Raw genomic sequence first — 14,365 nt, 5'->3', positions numbered from 1 at the left:
AAGAAGCAATAGGTGGAAATTCAGGCTTGGTTTGGTGGCGCGGTCCTGATTCACCATCCCCAGAGCACCTGTCTGCCTGTCCGAGCTGAGCACCTGATGGATGTGGGAAGTCAGCCCCATCTGGGGGTTCCTGCTGATAACGCTAAGGGCTGTTCTTGCCCGTGTCACCCTCATCTCTAGATACCAATGAATGCATCACGGGCAGCCACAGCTGCCGGCTGGGAGAGACCTGCATCAATACAATGGGCTCCTTCCGCTGCCAGCGGGAGAGCAGCTGCGGGACTGGCTATGAGCTCACGGACGACAACAACTGCAAAGGTGGGCGCGGCCTCCTTCCGCCTGTGAGGGGTGGGTGTGCGGAGGGCCGCGGGCTGGGCCCCGGCGCTGCCCCCGTGTGGCTGCCTGGGGCACTGCCTTGCTGTAGGAGGTGGTGGTGTACCTACTGTCTCCCACCCAGGCAGGATGGGGGTGGGGAGTTAGATTTCTGATTAGCAGATTCACTTTCTCATGGTGCCAAGCGAAGGATGCTGGTCCGTTTGGCTTTAGAGACTCAGTGCCTGATCCTTTAAAAATAAGACTAGGGACAGGTGCTGGTGGCTCACATCTATAATTCTAGCTACTCAAGAGGCTGAGATCCAGATGATCATGGTTTGAAGCCAGCCACAGCAAAAAGCCCATGAGACTTCATCTCCAATAACCAGCAAAACGCTGGACTGGAGGCATGACTCCCATAGTACAGTGCCAGATGAGTAAACTTAAGACCCTGAGTCCAAATCCAGTATATGAAAAGAAAAGAAGAAAAAGGGGCTGGGAAGGTGGCTCAGTGGTAGAGTGCTTGCCTTGCATGTGTGAGGCCCTAGGTTCAATTCCTCAGCACCACATAAACAGAAAAAGCCGGAAGTGGCGCTGTGGCTCAAGTGGTAGAGCGCTAGCCTTGAACTGAAGAGCTGAGGGACAGCGCCCAGGCCCAGAGTTCAAGACCCATGACCAACAAAAAAAAGAAAAGAAAGAAAAGAAAAAGAAAAGGAAAAAAAGAAAAGAGAGAGAAAAGAAGAAAAAGATCAAAGATAAATTTTTGGTGCTCCCATATGTTTTCTACAAAGACCCAACCAATAAAGGGAAAATTTCCACACAACCATTTTTGCACCACAGTTGCTGTGCATCTGAGTTCAGGCTTCCTTGAAGTTCAAAGCCAAGCCCCTTCCACTTCATAAAAGCAAACATTTCTGGCTTCCAGCCTTTCTTTGTCAAACCATAAATGTTATCGGGCAGATAAAACTCCGATGAGGAGCTTTTGGAGCGTGGTTTTCTACCCAGAGCTTTGGCCTCTCAAAAGGACAGAACCCACTTGTATAAAAAATATTAATCATTGAATTATGCGAGGGACTGAAGGCCCGGCACACCCTCAGGACAGAGGGGACGTCTTTACCGCCCTGCCCTGTTCTGTTTGGACTCCAGAGCCCAGGGCCAGGCCAGCTGAGTATACATGTCTGAGCCTTTGATGGCTGTGAACTTCAAGGCTGGGCAGCCACTTGCATCCTGTCCTGAGAGACCATTGGACTGTCAGGAAGACTCAGGATGGAAACGATTAGAGAGACCGATTTGGTTTTGTTTGATTTGTTTTTATTATTTTTCTTTAGTGTGTGTGCGTGTGCACGCACGCGTGTGTGCGCAGGCGTGAGCTCGGAGGCTTGAACTCAGAAACCTGCTGTGTGTGCGCGCAGGCGTGAGTTCAGAGGCCTGAACTCAGAAACCTGCTGCCGTCACTTAGCTTTTTCCACTCAGGGCTGGTGTTCAACCACTTGAGCCACAGCTCCACTTCTGCCCTTTCACTGGTTAATTGGAGATGAGAATCTCACAGACTTTTTCTTCTTGGGCTGGCTTCAGACTTCCATCTTGAGATCTGGAGTAACGAGGGTTTCACTGACATTGAGCTGTATAGAGAGTGCTCATTGTCACTAAGATAATGAAAACGCTGGAAGCCAGGAAAATGCCTGCGTTATCTATTATACAGCAGAGCCATTGCTTCATGAAAGTCTCGGTGTGGGTGGGCTTCAGGGAGAGTGCTTCAAGTCTTTAGCAAGTTGGCACAGTTTGGTTCACTATTTGAATTTTGGGTTGTAGTCTAAGTCGTGAGTTGAAGTGATAATAATTTTAAGAAGTATGTCTTGTGATGTTAAAGTGTTGTAAAATGCTCGTGCCGGGACCCTTGCTAACAATCTCCTTTTTTTATGATGCACCAGATATTGACGAGTGTGAGAGTGGTATTCATAACTGCCCCCCCGATTTTATCTGTCAGAATACTCTGGGATCCTTCCGTTGCAGACCCAAGCTGCAGTGCAAGGGCGGCTTTATTCAGGACGCTCTAGGCAGCTGCATCGGTAAGAAGGCGCTCAGCCAGCGTGGGTCCCGGGGCCGATCCCGGGGGCCGGCCTATGGGATCTGAGGGGCTGTGAAGAGTTCACACCAGGGATTGCAGACTCTGTAAAGGGAAAGACAGCAAGGATTTTAGACACTCTAGGCCCTGTGTTCTGCGTCACCGCTCAGACGCCACAGCCTCTGTGTAAACAAATAGATGAGACCGTGTTTCAATAAAACTTTATTTATAAACACCAGTGGCAGGCTGGGTTTGGTCCAAGAACAGGAGTTTGTTGTTCTCTGTCTAGATGGTAGAGCTTGGGTTTTGGATTCAGAGATCATCTGGTTTTGAAGCAGGTGGCCTAAGAAAGGTGACTTCCTCCATGTTTCAGTTTCCTTCCTGCCAGGCGCCAGGGCACCAGCCTCAGGCCGGAGGCGGGGACCCCACCAGGCCTTGTGAATCGGCAGGCGCCGGAGACACCGGCCAACGCCGCCCCCCTGTCACAATGCCTACTCTGTTCAAACGGTTTTATAAAAGTATTCGGAATTCAGCGGGCACCGGCGGCTCACGCCTGTCATCCCAGCTACTCAGGAGGCCGAGATCTGAGGATCACGGTTCAGAGTCAGCCCCGGCAGGAAAGTCCACGAGACTCTTATCTCTAATGAACTACCAAAGAGCTAGAAGTGGAGCTGTGGCTCAAGTGGTAGAGCACTAGCCTTGAGCACGATTGCTGGGCTAAATTACGATGCCCTGCGTTCCAGCCCCAGCACTGGCACCATTAAAAACAAAACCCAGTAAGCCAGCAAGCCGATGGCGGCGGCGCCTGGGGGAAGGGCAGATTTCCCCTTCCGGCAGGACTGGACAAGCCTAAGATGTGCTTCGTGTTGCAGCTTGTTACATAGATAGCTCACCATAATTTAAAGAGCTATTGTGTGGCGTCGGGAAGGCGGCCTGAGCGGAGGGAAACCCGGTGAACTCATGACTGCCGCATCCCGGCGGCAGCTCAGGCCGAGCGCCAGCCTCTGCTTCTCCGCCTCCATCTCTGCTTGCTCCCAGCACTTGAACCCAGATCTGGACAGCAGATCCCACCTCTGAGATCAGAGTTCACCTCAAGCTGAGCTGCAGGACTCACTAGTGAAGGCCTGTCCCTCCTCTAATGTCTACCTTATCTTTCTTAGATAAACTTGTGCTAATGGTCTCTCAGATGGCTCTGTTCTGGCCACTGTGTGGCTCTGAAGTTACCCGTTGGTGGCCTCTGGGACAGTCCGGGCCAGCCCCCTCGGCCCCCTCAGGCCCCCCTCAGACCCCCCCACCCCTCCTAGCTCGCCCCCAAGCAGCAGAGCTCACGTTTGAGGCCTGCTTCAGGGCCCTCTGTGGAGGAGGCTGCATTGAAATGTAGACTCACGGCAACATCAGCCCTGTTTTCCACCAGGAGGAAAGTGTGCAAGTCGCAGCCCCTCTGGATTTTGTCTGTGTGCAGACTGTGCAGCTGGAGCCGAGGCACAGGAACTGTGGGCCCCCCCCCCCCCAGACCGAGGGAGCGGGGTCGCAGGGAAAGCCCCACGGAGCCCAGCATGAGCCGCCCTTCTGGGTTGTGACAGCTGCGTCTTGTTTTTGGTCTCGGAGCTGGCTAGAGATCGCTCTGTCCCTCTTTAAGGTAGTGACTGTGTCCAAGGAGAGACCGTAGCAGAGAAGAAAGCCCCAGGGCCACCGTAGCTCTTTCCCCAGCCCAGATTCCCCCCGAGCCCTGCCCGGTCCCCCTGCTCTGCACCCCCAGATCAACCTGGGCTGTAGTAGGGAGCGCTGGCCCCTCCAGGAGCCCAGAGGCCTCTTGTCCACCGGCAGCCCTGGGGCAGAGCCCTGCTCACAAGATGGGCAGGGCGGGGGGGGGGGGGGGCTTTCCCCTGAGGGAATGGAGAATTTTCCAGAACTTTGGTATTGGTCACCTGAGGAAGCTGAGGGACGGGGCAGAGCAGGACCTCCCAGATCACTGGCCTAGTCCCCCTGGGGTGCTCACGGTCCGAGTGTTTGTGGTTATGGGGTGTTCACGGTTCTGGGGTGTTCGTGGTTGTGGGGTGCTCACGGTCCTGGGGTGTTTGTGGTTGTGGGGTGCTCACGGTCCAGGTGTTTGTGGTTGTGGGGTGTTCACGGTCTTGGGGTGTTTGTGGTTGTGGGGTGTTCACGGTCCGGGTGTTTGTGGTTGTGGGGTGTTTGTGGTTGTGGGGTGCTCACGGTCCTGGGGTGCTCACGGTCCTGGGGTGTTTGTGGTTGTGGGGTGCTCATGGTCCTGGGGTGTTTGTGGTTGTGGGGTGCTCATGGTCCTGGGGTGTTTGTGGTTGTGGGGTGCTCATGGTCCTGGGGTGTTTGTGGTTGTGGGGTGATCACGGTCCTGGGGTGTTTGTGGTTTTGGGGTGTTTGTGGTTGTGGGGTGATCACGGTCCCGGTGTTTGTGGTTGTGGGGTGATCACGGTCCTGGGGTGTTTGTGGTTGTGGGGTGCTCACGGTCCTGGGGTGTTTGTGGTTGTGGGGTGATCACGGTCCGGGTGTTTGTGGTTGTGGGGTGATCACGGTCCGGGTGTTTGTGGTTGTGGGGTGATCACGGTCCGGGTGTTCGTGGTTGTGGGGTGATCACGGTCCTGGGGTATTTGTGGTTTTGGGGTGTTTGTGGTTGTGGGGTGATCACGGTCCCGGTGTTTGTGGTTGTGGGGTGATCACGGTCCTGGGGTGTTTGTGGTTGTGGGGTGCTCACGGTCCGGGTGTTCGTGGTTGTGGGGTGTTCACGGTCCTGGGGTGTTTGTGGTTGTGGGGTGCTCACGGTCCAGGTGTTTGTGGTTGTGGGGTGCTCATGGTCCTGGGATGTTTGTGGTTGTGGGGTGCTCACGGTCCTGGGGTGTTTGTGGTTTTGGGGTGCTCACGGTCCTGGGGTGTTTGTGGTTGTGGGGTGCTCACGGTCCTGGGGTGTTCGTGGTTGTGGGGTGATCACGGTCCGGGTGTTTGTGGTTGTGGGGTGCTCACGGTCCGGGTGTTTGTGGTTGTGGGGTGTTCATGGTCCTGGGGTGTTCATGGTACTGATGCACTGAAGAGTTCCATGTTGTATCAGCGCGCCTGGTCAAACCAAGTGGACAGGGACCTGGACAGCTGGGCGTCCAGTACCTGAGAGGGGGAATTAAACAGTGACCTGTCCTTTGTGTCTCCCTCTCCAGTCCGCCCTCTCACTCATTCATCCATTCATTTTCTACTCATTCACTCATTTGTCCTTTCCTTAATTTGCGCATTCATCCACTGCTCACTCAGAGTGTTCTCATCCATCCACTCACTCATCCACTCAGTTATCTATCCACGTATTCATTTTCTCATTTACTCACTCACTTATCCATCCACCCATTTATTCACCCACTCACTCATTCATTCATTCATTCGTCTTTATTGCCTGAGGTATGTGGTGTTCTCCGGCCAGCAGAGGCCAAGCAGGACTTGGAGGCGCGGTGACCGCTGCGTTTATTCTCCGCTGAGGAAGCCACCCTCGCTCTACCTATGAAAGGCTAGATGGTGGATGTCAACTTTCTCGGCCATCTGATCTCAGTTGTGACCCCTCAGCTCTAGTAGCGAGTGGCCTTGCTCTGTGTCAGTGACCTGGCTCTATGTCAGTGGCCTGGCTCTGTGTCAGTGACCTGGCTCTATGTCAGTGGCCTGGCTCTGTGTGTGTCAGTGGCCTGGCTCTGTGTGTGTCAGTGGCTCTGTGTGTGTCAGTGGCTCTGTGTGTGTCAGTGGCCTGGCTCTGTGTCAGTGGCCTGGCTCTGTGTGTGTCAGTGGCCTGGCTCTGTGTGTGTCAGTGGCCTGGCTCTGTGTGTGTCAGTGGCCTGGCTCTGTGTGTGTCAGTGGCCTGGCTCTGTGTGTGTCAGTGGCCTGGCTCTGTGTGTGTCAGTGGCTCTGTGTGTGTCAGTGGCCTGGCTCTGTGTGTGTCAGTGGCCTGGCTCTGTGTCAATGGCCTGGCTCTGTGTGTGTCAGTGGCCTGGCTCTGTGTCAATGGCCTGGCTCTGTGTGTGTCAGTAGCCTGGCTCTGTGTGTGTTAGTGGCCTGGCTCTGTGTGTGTCAGTGGCTCTGTGTGTGTCAGTAGCCTGGCTCTGTGTGTGTCAGTGGCCTGGCTCTGTGTGTGTCAGTGGCCTGGCTCTGTGTGTGTCAGTGGCTCTGTGTGTGTCAGTGGCCTGGCTCTGTGTGTGTCAGTGGCTCTGTGTGTGTCAGTGGCCTGGCTCTGTGTGTGTCAGTGGCTCTGTGTCAGTGGCCTGGCTCTGTGTGTGTCAGTGGCCTGGCTCTGTGTCAGTGAGGCTTTATTTGTGAGAGTGGGCAGTGGGCTGGATTTGGCCCAGGCTTGTGATCTTGATGTGAGGGCCTCACTTGCAGTGACCGGAGGCAAGACCCCTAGACAGAGACCTGAGCTCTCTGCCTTCCCGGCTCCTGCTGTCTCTGAGGAGTCAGTCTCTCTGGTTCTGGTTGCCTAGAAGAAGGCCCCCGAGGCCAGGCACTGGTGGCTCCCCCCAGCCCCTGGGAAGCTGAGCTCAGAGCATGGCCGCTCGGGGCCACTCCGGCAGAAAATCCCTGAGAGATGCCATCTCCACCGCAGGAGCTGGGTGCGGGGTGGGGGGGGGGGGGTGGCTGACATCCCAGTTAGGGCGGAAAGATAAAATGGGCGGTCCTGTGCTCTGGGGCACAGTACAAAAAAGGGAAGAGGCGTGGCTCAGCATGAGGCCTGAGCTTAAACCCCAGTACTACCAAAAAGGAGGCCTCGCCATGAGTTCAGAGGCGACGCCATACACGAAAGTTTGAGGAATGCCGCGTGGCACTGTGTGCCTGCATGAGCACCGTGGGGAGGGGGGTCGGGGCGTGAGCACCGTGGGGAGGGGGGAGGGGGGAGGGGCGTGAGCGCCGTGGGGTGCGGGGGTCGGGGTTGGGGCGTGAGCGCCGTGGGGAGGGGGGATCGGGCATGAGCACCGTGGGGAGGGGGGATCGTGCATGAGCGCCGTGGGGATGGGGGCTCGGGGTTGGGGCGTGAGCGCCGTGGGGAGGGGGGGGTCGAGGCGTGAGCCATGGGGAGGGGGGAGGGGATTGGGGCGTGAGCGCCGTGGGGAGGGGGGCCGTGGGGAGGGGGGATCGGGGTTGGGCCCTCCGAGGAGGGTGGCCCATAGCTGGCAGGGTGCTCTCTGGACGGAAACTCCAGGAAGGCCAGCCCTTCCTTCCTGGCCCGGGACCCAGATGGGTGGCAGGAAGGTGTCTTTCTGAGAGTGCTCACAGAGGTGTGGCCCCGGGCCTGGGGGCCTGGGGGAGGGGCGGGCCCTGGAGGTGGGGCCAGAGTGTCTGGTCTGCCAGTGAGCGAGGGAGCCGTGCTAGCCCCTTGTTAGGACTCAGGACTGCGGGTGAGGCTGGGGGTAGGCGGGTGAGGCTGGGGGCAGGCGGGACCTGGCAGTCACCAGAGGAGGCTGGAGCTTCTCTGGGTCTGGAGTGTTGTCAGCCCTATCCACTGGGGTGGACATGCGTGTGTGTGGTGGACATGCGTGCAGGATAGCCAGGCTAGTGGCTATGGGTGGGTTCTGGCTCAGTGACGGTTGGCAGTGTTGGAGGTCTCTGGGCGAAGAGTGAGTAGAGATGGGTATTGGAGGCTGTGTGTGTGTAGAGCTGATTAGAGGCCGCCACGCAGTCCAGGGGAGAGGGGTGTCACTGCGGTTGTACCGAGCCAAGGGGATGCTGGGAGCCTGGGCTGCCTGCCACGGCTAAGCACGCGGTCTCTGCTTCCTCCCGCTGCAGATATAAATGAGTGTTTAAGCATCAGTGCCCCGTGCCCCGTGGGGCAGACGTGTATCAACACGGAGGGCTCATACACATGCCGGAAGAGCGCGCCCAACTGTGGCCGCGGCTACCATCTCAACGAAGAGGGCACGCGCTGCGTCGGTTGGTATTTCTCTCTAAATAAACAAGCCTGGCATGCGCTTTTCTGTCTGCTTCCGCAGCCCCGCCCAGTCCCTTCTGCCCTGCATCGTCTCCCAGCCCGTCCCTGGACTCAGGCCTTTCTTGTCTGGCCTGGGCCGTGGCAGTGGCCGGCACAGCAGCCCATGTGCTGCCACCGGCCCGGCCTCCTCGGTATGTAGCTCACGCCAAACCCAACGCGTCACACCTGCCTGCAACTCAGCTCTCCTGAGCCCGCCCTGCTTCATGCACCTTATAATCCGGAGGACAAAGGTCCTGCTACTTCCCGAAAGGCATAGGGGCCCGCCCGCTTGTGCCTGTGCCCCGTGACCGGCCCTTCCCGGCTTCCCGGGGTTCGCAGCCTCCTTGTTCACAGCTCCCTCTTTCTCTTTGCCAAGATGTGGACGAGTGCGCGGCCCCAGCCGAGCCCTGCGGGGCGGGGCACCGCTGCGTGAACACCCCCGGCAGCTTCCGGTGCGAGTGCAAGGCTGGGTTCTATTTCGATGGCATCAGCAGGACATGCGTGGGTACGTGGAGGTCCAGCGGGCAGCGTCGGGGCCTGTAGCACTGGAAAGATGTCCGCTCAGCCATGGCTCAGGACACCCAAGAACAAAGACCCCCACATCAGGACCCCCCCCCCCCCCCCCCCCGCTAGCTGCAGCTCTGCTGCTGGCCCCACACCCTGGCCTGGCTTTGGGACGTCACCTCTCTCAGCAGCTGTCTGCTTGGCCTCAGACCCAGAGTCTCTGAGACTCCGGCCTGGGTCTACAAACAGCAACTGTTAGTGACTTTTCTCAACGCTGGCCTCCAGCCTGCCCTGCCAGGGGCGGGGGGCAGGCTGGGGAGGTGCCGAGCTGGGCCATGGCCCAAGGTGCCCGGGAAGGTGCTCGGGAAGGCGGGCGGCTCCCATCCCCTCGGGCCCACACAGGGCGGAGGGCCATGCCGGGGAGGGGGGGGAGGGGCGTGGCACGGGCACACTGGGAGGGGCAGGGCCCACCGTGTGCTGGGACCAGTCCCCTGGCCCCTCTCCCGGGAAATGAGGCTGCAGGATGGGGAGGAAGGGGCTGAGACACCCTGTGTTTCAGACATCAACGAGTGTCAGCGCTTCCCCGGGCGCCTGTGTGGCCACAAGTGCGAGAACACGCCGGGCTCCTACCACTGCAGCTGCTCCGAGGGCTTCCGGCTCTCCCCGGACGGCCGGTCCTGTGAAGGTGAGGGGCTCTCCCCAGGGGTCTGGCCTGTGAAGGTGAGGGGCTCTCCCCGGGGGCCTGGCCGGGCCCGAGGCCCGCAGCCTCGTCCCACTCAAAGAGGCCGCAGGAGGAAACTTGTGGGGCTGATGGGCATCCCTTCCGTCCTGCTCAGAAGTAGCCGGAAACAGCTGGTGCCGGTGGCTCATGCCCGTCATCTGAGATCTGAGGATCATGGTTTGAAGCTAGACTAAGCAGGAAAGTCTGAGACTTATCTCCAATTAATCACAGAAAAGGCCAGAAGTAGAGCTGTGGCTCAAGTGGAGAGCACTAGTGTCGAGCAAAAGAAGCTCAGGGATAGCACCTAAGCCCTGAGTTCAAGCCCCAGGACAAAAAGCACGTGTGTGTGCGCACACACACATTAGAAGCAGCAGATAACAAATCTATAGGGCCTTGAGGCCAAAGACTGGAAGCCTCTTCCCTATAAGCCTCTGTGGTAGTAGCTGTTTAAGACTTCTAGCCATGATTCGTTGTTACTCTACTGTAACATATTTTTGTGTGTGGCTGTGTCCCAATAAAACTTTACTAACAAAAGCAAGTGGTGGGCCAGCTTTGACCTGTCATTTGCAACATCTGCTCCAGGCAACGGGAGCAGAGTGTGACAGCCGGGCTTACTGAGTGGCGTCTGCGCCCAGAGCTTTGCAGCCTGGGGATGTCTGTTGTCTAGGCTGGGCCCCTGTGCTGTTACCTACACAGGACCCCACCTGGAAGGGAAAGCCAGGGGACAGGCTCAGATTTCCACTGGAGAGCTAGCCAGACCCTGGCTCCTAGTGAGGGCAGTGTGGGAGCCTGGCGGCTGTGGTCCAGTGGAGGGCGTGGCCCTGGGCAGGTGTGGTCCAGTGGAGGGCGTGGCCCTGGGCTGGCTGTGGTCCAGTGGAGGGCGTGGCCCTGGGCAGGTGTGGTCCAGTGGAGGGCGTGGCCCTGGGCAGGTATGGTCCAGTGGAGGGCATGGCCCTGGGCTGGCTGTGGTCCAGTGGAGGCGTGGCCCTGGGCAGGTGTGGTCCAGTGGAGGGCGTGGCCCTGGGCAGGTGTGGTCCAGTGAGGGCGTGGCCCTGGGCCGGCTGTGGTCCAGTGGAGGGCGTGGCCCTGGGCAGGTATGGTCCAGTGGAGGGCATGGCCCTGGGCAGGTGTGGTCCAGTGGAGGGCGTGGCCCTGGGCAGGTGTGGTCCAGTGGAGGGCATGGCCCTGGGCAGGCTGTGGTCCAGTGGAAGGCGTGGCCCTGGGCAGGCTGTGGTCCAGTGGAGGGCGTGGCCCTGGGCCTGCTGTGGTCCAGTGGAGGGCGTGGCCCTGGGCAGGTGTAGTCCAGTGGAGGGCGTGGCCCTGGGCAGGTGTGGTCCAGTGGAGGGCGTGGCCCTGGGCAGGTGTGGTCCAGTGGAGGGCATGGCCCTGGGCAGGTGTGGTCCAGTGGAGGGTGTGGCCCTGGGCGGCTGTGGTCCGGTGGAGGGCGTGGCCCTGGGCAGGTGTGGTCCAGTGGAGGGCATGGCCCTGGGCAGGTGTGGTCCAGTGGAGGGCGTGGCCCTGGGCAGGTGTGGTCCAGTGGAGGGCTGCCTGGGGCTGGCTGTGGCAGGGTGGGGTCTTGCATCCCGAGTACAGCCAAGCTCTCTGCAGTGTATTATCCTGGAGCAAGGGGACAGGCAACCCGCCCGCTGTCCCCACGGCATGGGTGAGGACCCCTGGGGCACCCGCCCGCTGTCCCCACCGCATGGGTGAGGACCCCTGGGGTGCCCGCCCGCTGTCCCCACGGCATGGGTGAGGTCCCCTGGGGCGGCCGCCCGCTGTCCCCACGGCATGGGTGAGGACCCCTGGGGCACCCGCCCGCTGTCTCCACGGCATGGGTGAGGACCCCTGGGGTGCCCGCCCGCTGTCCCCACGGCATGGGTGAGGACCCCTGGGGTGCCCGCCCGCTGTCCCCACGGCATGGGTGAGGACCCCTGGGCCGGCCGGACCGCTGTCCCCACGGCATGGGTGAGGAGCCCTGGGGCAGCCGGACCGCTGGCCTGGCTCTGTGAGCCCGGAACCCCCCACGGCCTAGCTAGGTGGTGACCTGGGACCTCCCTCTCTCTCAGACGTGAATGAATGCCACAACAGCCCCTGCAGCCAGGAGTGTGCCAACGTCTACGGCTCCTTCCAGTGCTACTGCCGGCGAGGCTACCAGCTCAGCGACGTGGACGGGGTCACCTGTGAAGGTGAGGCTGTCCCCGCGCCGGGAGGGCGGCGCCGGCCTCAGCCGCCCCGCGCTGCGCTTTCCATCCACGGCGCCGAGCTCCGGAGCTGTGGTGGCGGCTCTCCTCAGAGTGGAGGGGTGGGGAGAAGGAAACCACACCCCCCACATTGCCCTTGGCCTTCTTCTGTTCTGAGGATGGAACTCAGGCTCTCCCACGTGTGGGCAAGTGCACAACCGCTTCTGCTATCCCCGTGCTCCTCCCCCCGCTTTTTTGTGCTAGTACTAGGATTTGAACTCAGGGCCTTAAGCTCTCACTTGGCTTTTTGCTCAAGTCTAGTGCTCTGCCACTTGAACCACAGCTCTACTTCTGGCCTTTTACTGGCTATTGGAGATACAAGTCTCACAGATCTGTCTGCCCAGGCTAGGACTACAGGAGTGAGCCAACCATGACCAGATAGCCCTCTTGTTTTCAAAATGGGGTCTTGCTGGGATTATGGTTTTGTGATAACACACCCGGTTTAATCCTCTTTTAATCCTTGTGCAGTGGTAGAGACTTTGAGGCACAGGCCCTGGGCTTGGCAGTAGCACATGGCTGAGGTCAGGAGGGCCTCAGAGGTCACTGTATCCCTGAGACCCGGCCCTGGCTCTGGGTCCGGCCTCGTGGGGTCTGGCCAGGTCTCCTCCTGTGGCATGGGCTATCCCCTCCCCAGGGGCAACTGAAGAGCACTGAGGAGCTAGCTACAGTGCCTTCCCTATCTCCAAATCCAGAATGTTCCAACACCTGGAACTTACTGGACGCTTGCCCAGTGGAAAATTCTATACCTCATCAATACGGATCCTGGTGCTGGAGTTCAGAGCCTGAGTGCTATCCTTGAGTGTTATTATACTCAAGGCTGGCGCTCTACCACTTGAGCCACAGCTCCACTTCTGGCTTTTTGGTGTTTAATTGGAGATAAGAGTCTCATGGACTTTCCTACCTGGGTTGGACGATGATCCTCAGATCTCAGCCTCCTGAGTAGCTAGGATGACAGGCATAAGCCATAGTCAAAACAAGGGGCCCTAAAATTACTGTATAGGGGACCTCCAGTGTGGTGTATACAGAATGCATATAACAAAGACATTTTGTGGTGTGACTTGCCTGTATATCCAAAAATATGTCATGATGTAAATGGAGAGATTCCGGAATTTAAAACACCTGAAATACTTCTGGTGCCGACCGTTTTGTTTGACAGATGCCCAACCTGCATCTTCACGTGAGGAGTTTCTTATTATCATTGTTTTCAACTTGTTCTCTATTCTCTATCTTCTTCCTACCACACACACTTCCCACTATAAATTTTCCATATGACTGTCTGGTTTCACTGCAGGCCTCAGTTTCCCCTTCTAACGTGATGGTGTCTGAAGTTACCAACACCTGAGGCTTTTGTTCAGTCTCCCTGTGCTGCGGCCTCCCGGCCCAGCCTGACTACCCAGGACCAGGGAGCCGGCTCCGGCCTGGGCAGTGGCCAGGGAGCCTGGGTCCAGCCTGGGCAGTGGCCAGGGAGCCCGGGTCCAGCCTGGGCAGTGGCCAGGGAGCCTGAGTCCAGCCTGGGCAGTGTCCAGGGAGTCTGCTCCGGTCTGGGCAGTGTCCAGGGAGCCTGCTCCATCCTGGTCAGTGTCCAGGGAGCCGGCTCCGGCCTGGGCAGTGGCTAGGGAGCCTGCTCCGGCCTGGGCAGTGTCCAGGGAGCCGGCTCCATCCTGGTCAGTGTCCAAGGAGCCTGCTCCGGCCCTGTCAGTGTCCAGGGAGCCTGCTTCGGCCTGGGCAGTGTCCAGGGAGCCGGCTCCGGCCTGGGCAGTGTCCAGGGAGCCGGCTCTGGCCTGGGCAGTGCCCGGATGCTGAGTGCTGGGCTCTGCCGTTGCAGACATTGATGAGTGTGCTCTGCCCACTGGGGGCCACATCTGTTCCTACCGCTGCATCAACGTCCCTGGGAGCTTCCAGTGCAGCTGCCCTGCGTCCGGCTACCGCCTGGCCCCCAACGGCCGCAACTGCCAAGGTGAGCTGCGCGGGGCCGACCCCACCCCCACCTCGCCTTCCGGGGGCTTCCATGGTGCTTTCAGAGCGGGGGGACCTCGCCTGGAGCGGCCTGGCTGGTCTCACACACCCAGGGCCCTGTCTGCTGGAGGCTTCCCCCACAGCGCCCCTCTGTGTCCCCTCTGCCTGCACCCCTGAGCCGGGGCTGACAGCTCAGGCCCCTGGGTCTTGGCCCTGCCCCCAGCTAGGCATGGGACAAAGGCAGCTGTGGGCCGGGCCCTGGGTGGAAAGTGCGCGGGTCACGGGGCCTCTGTGGAGGGCTAGGGCTCAGCGCGCGGGTCACGGGGCCTCTGTGGAGGGGCTGGGGCTCAGCGTGGGTCACGGGGCCTCTGTGGAGGGCTAGGGCTCAGCGCGCGGGTCACGGGGCCTCTGTGGAGGGGCTCAGTGCGGGTCATGGGGCCTCTGTGGAGGGGCTCAGCGCGGGTCACGGGGCCTCTGTGGAGGGCTAGGGCTCAGCGCGCGGGTCACGGGGCCTCTGTGGAGGGCTGGGGCTCAGTGCGGGTCACGGGGCCTCTGTGGAGGGGCTGGGGCTCAGCGCGGGTCACGGGGCCTCTGTGGAGGGGCTC

At 59.6% G+C, this 14,365-nt stretch overlaps 1 protein-coding gene across 1 annotated transcript in view; it reads left to right on the top strand.

Moving 5' to 3' along the window:
- Positions 1-14,365, top strand: part of Fbln1 (fibulin 1) — an 86,857-nt gene that overhangs the window by 31,388 nt on the left and 41,104 nt on the right. Inside the window, exons 7-13 of the mRNA XM_042667346.1 lie at positions 181-318; positions 2,244-2,381; positions 8,159-8,302; positions 8,716-8,844; positions 9,403-9,528; positions 11,631-11,750; positions 13,630-13,761. Of these exons, the coding sequence (XP_042523280.1) occupies positions 181-318; positions 2,244-2,381; positions 8,159-8,302; positions 8,716-8,844; positions 9,403-9,528; positions 11,631-11,750; positions 13,630-13,761 (927 nt within the window). The remainder of the gene's footprint in view (positions 1-180; positions 319-2,243; positions 2,382-8,158; positions 8,303-8,715; positions 8,845-9,402; positions 9,529-11,630; positions 11,751-13,629; positions 13,762-14,365) is intronic.

Source organism: Dipodomys spectabilis, unplaced genomic scaffold (assembly GCF_019054845.1).
Source record: "Dipodomys spectabilis isolate Male_0828 unplaced genomic scaffold, ASM1905484v1 ptg000392l, whole genome shotgun sequence".
In the NCBI taxonomy this organism is placed as follows: domain Eukaryota; kingdom Metazoa; phylum Chordata; class Mammalia; order Rodentia; family Heteromyidae; genus Dipodomys; species Dipodomys spectabilis.
The sequence above is the reverse complement of the archived record's forward strand: the minus strand, read 5'-3'. Positions and strand labels throughout refer to the sequence as shown.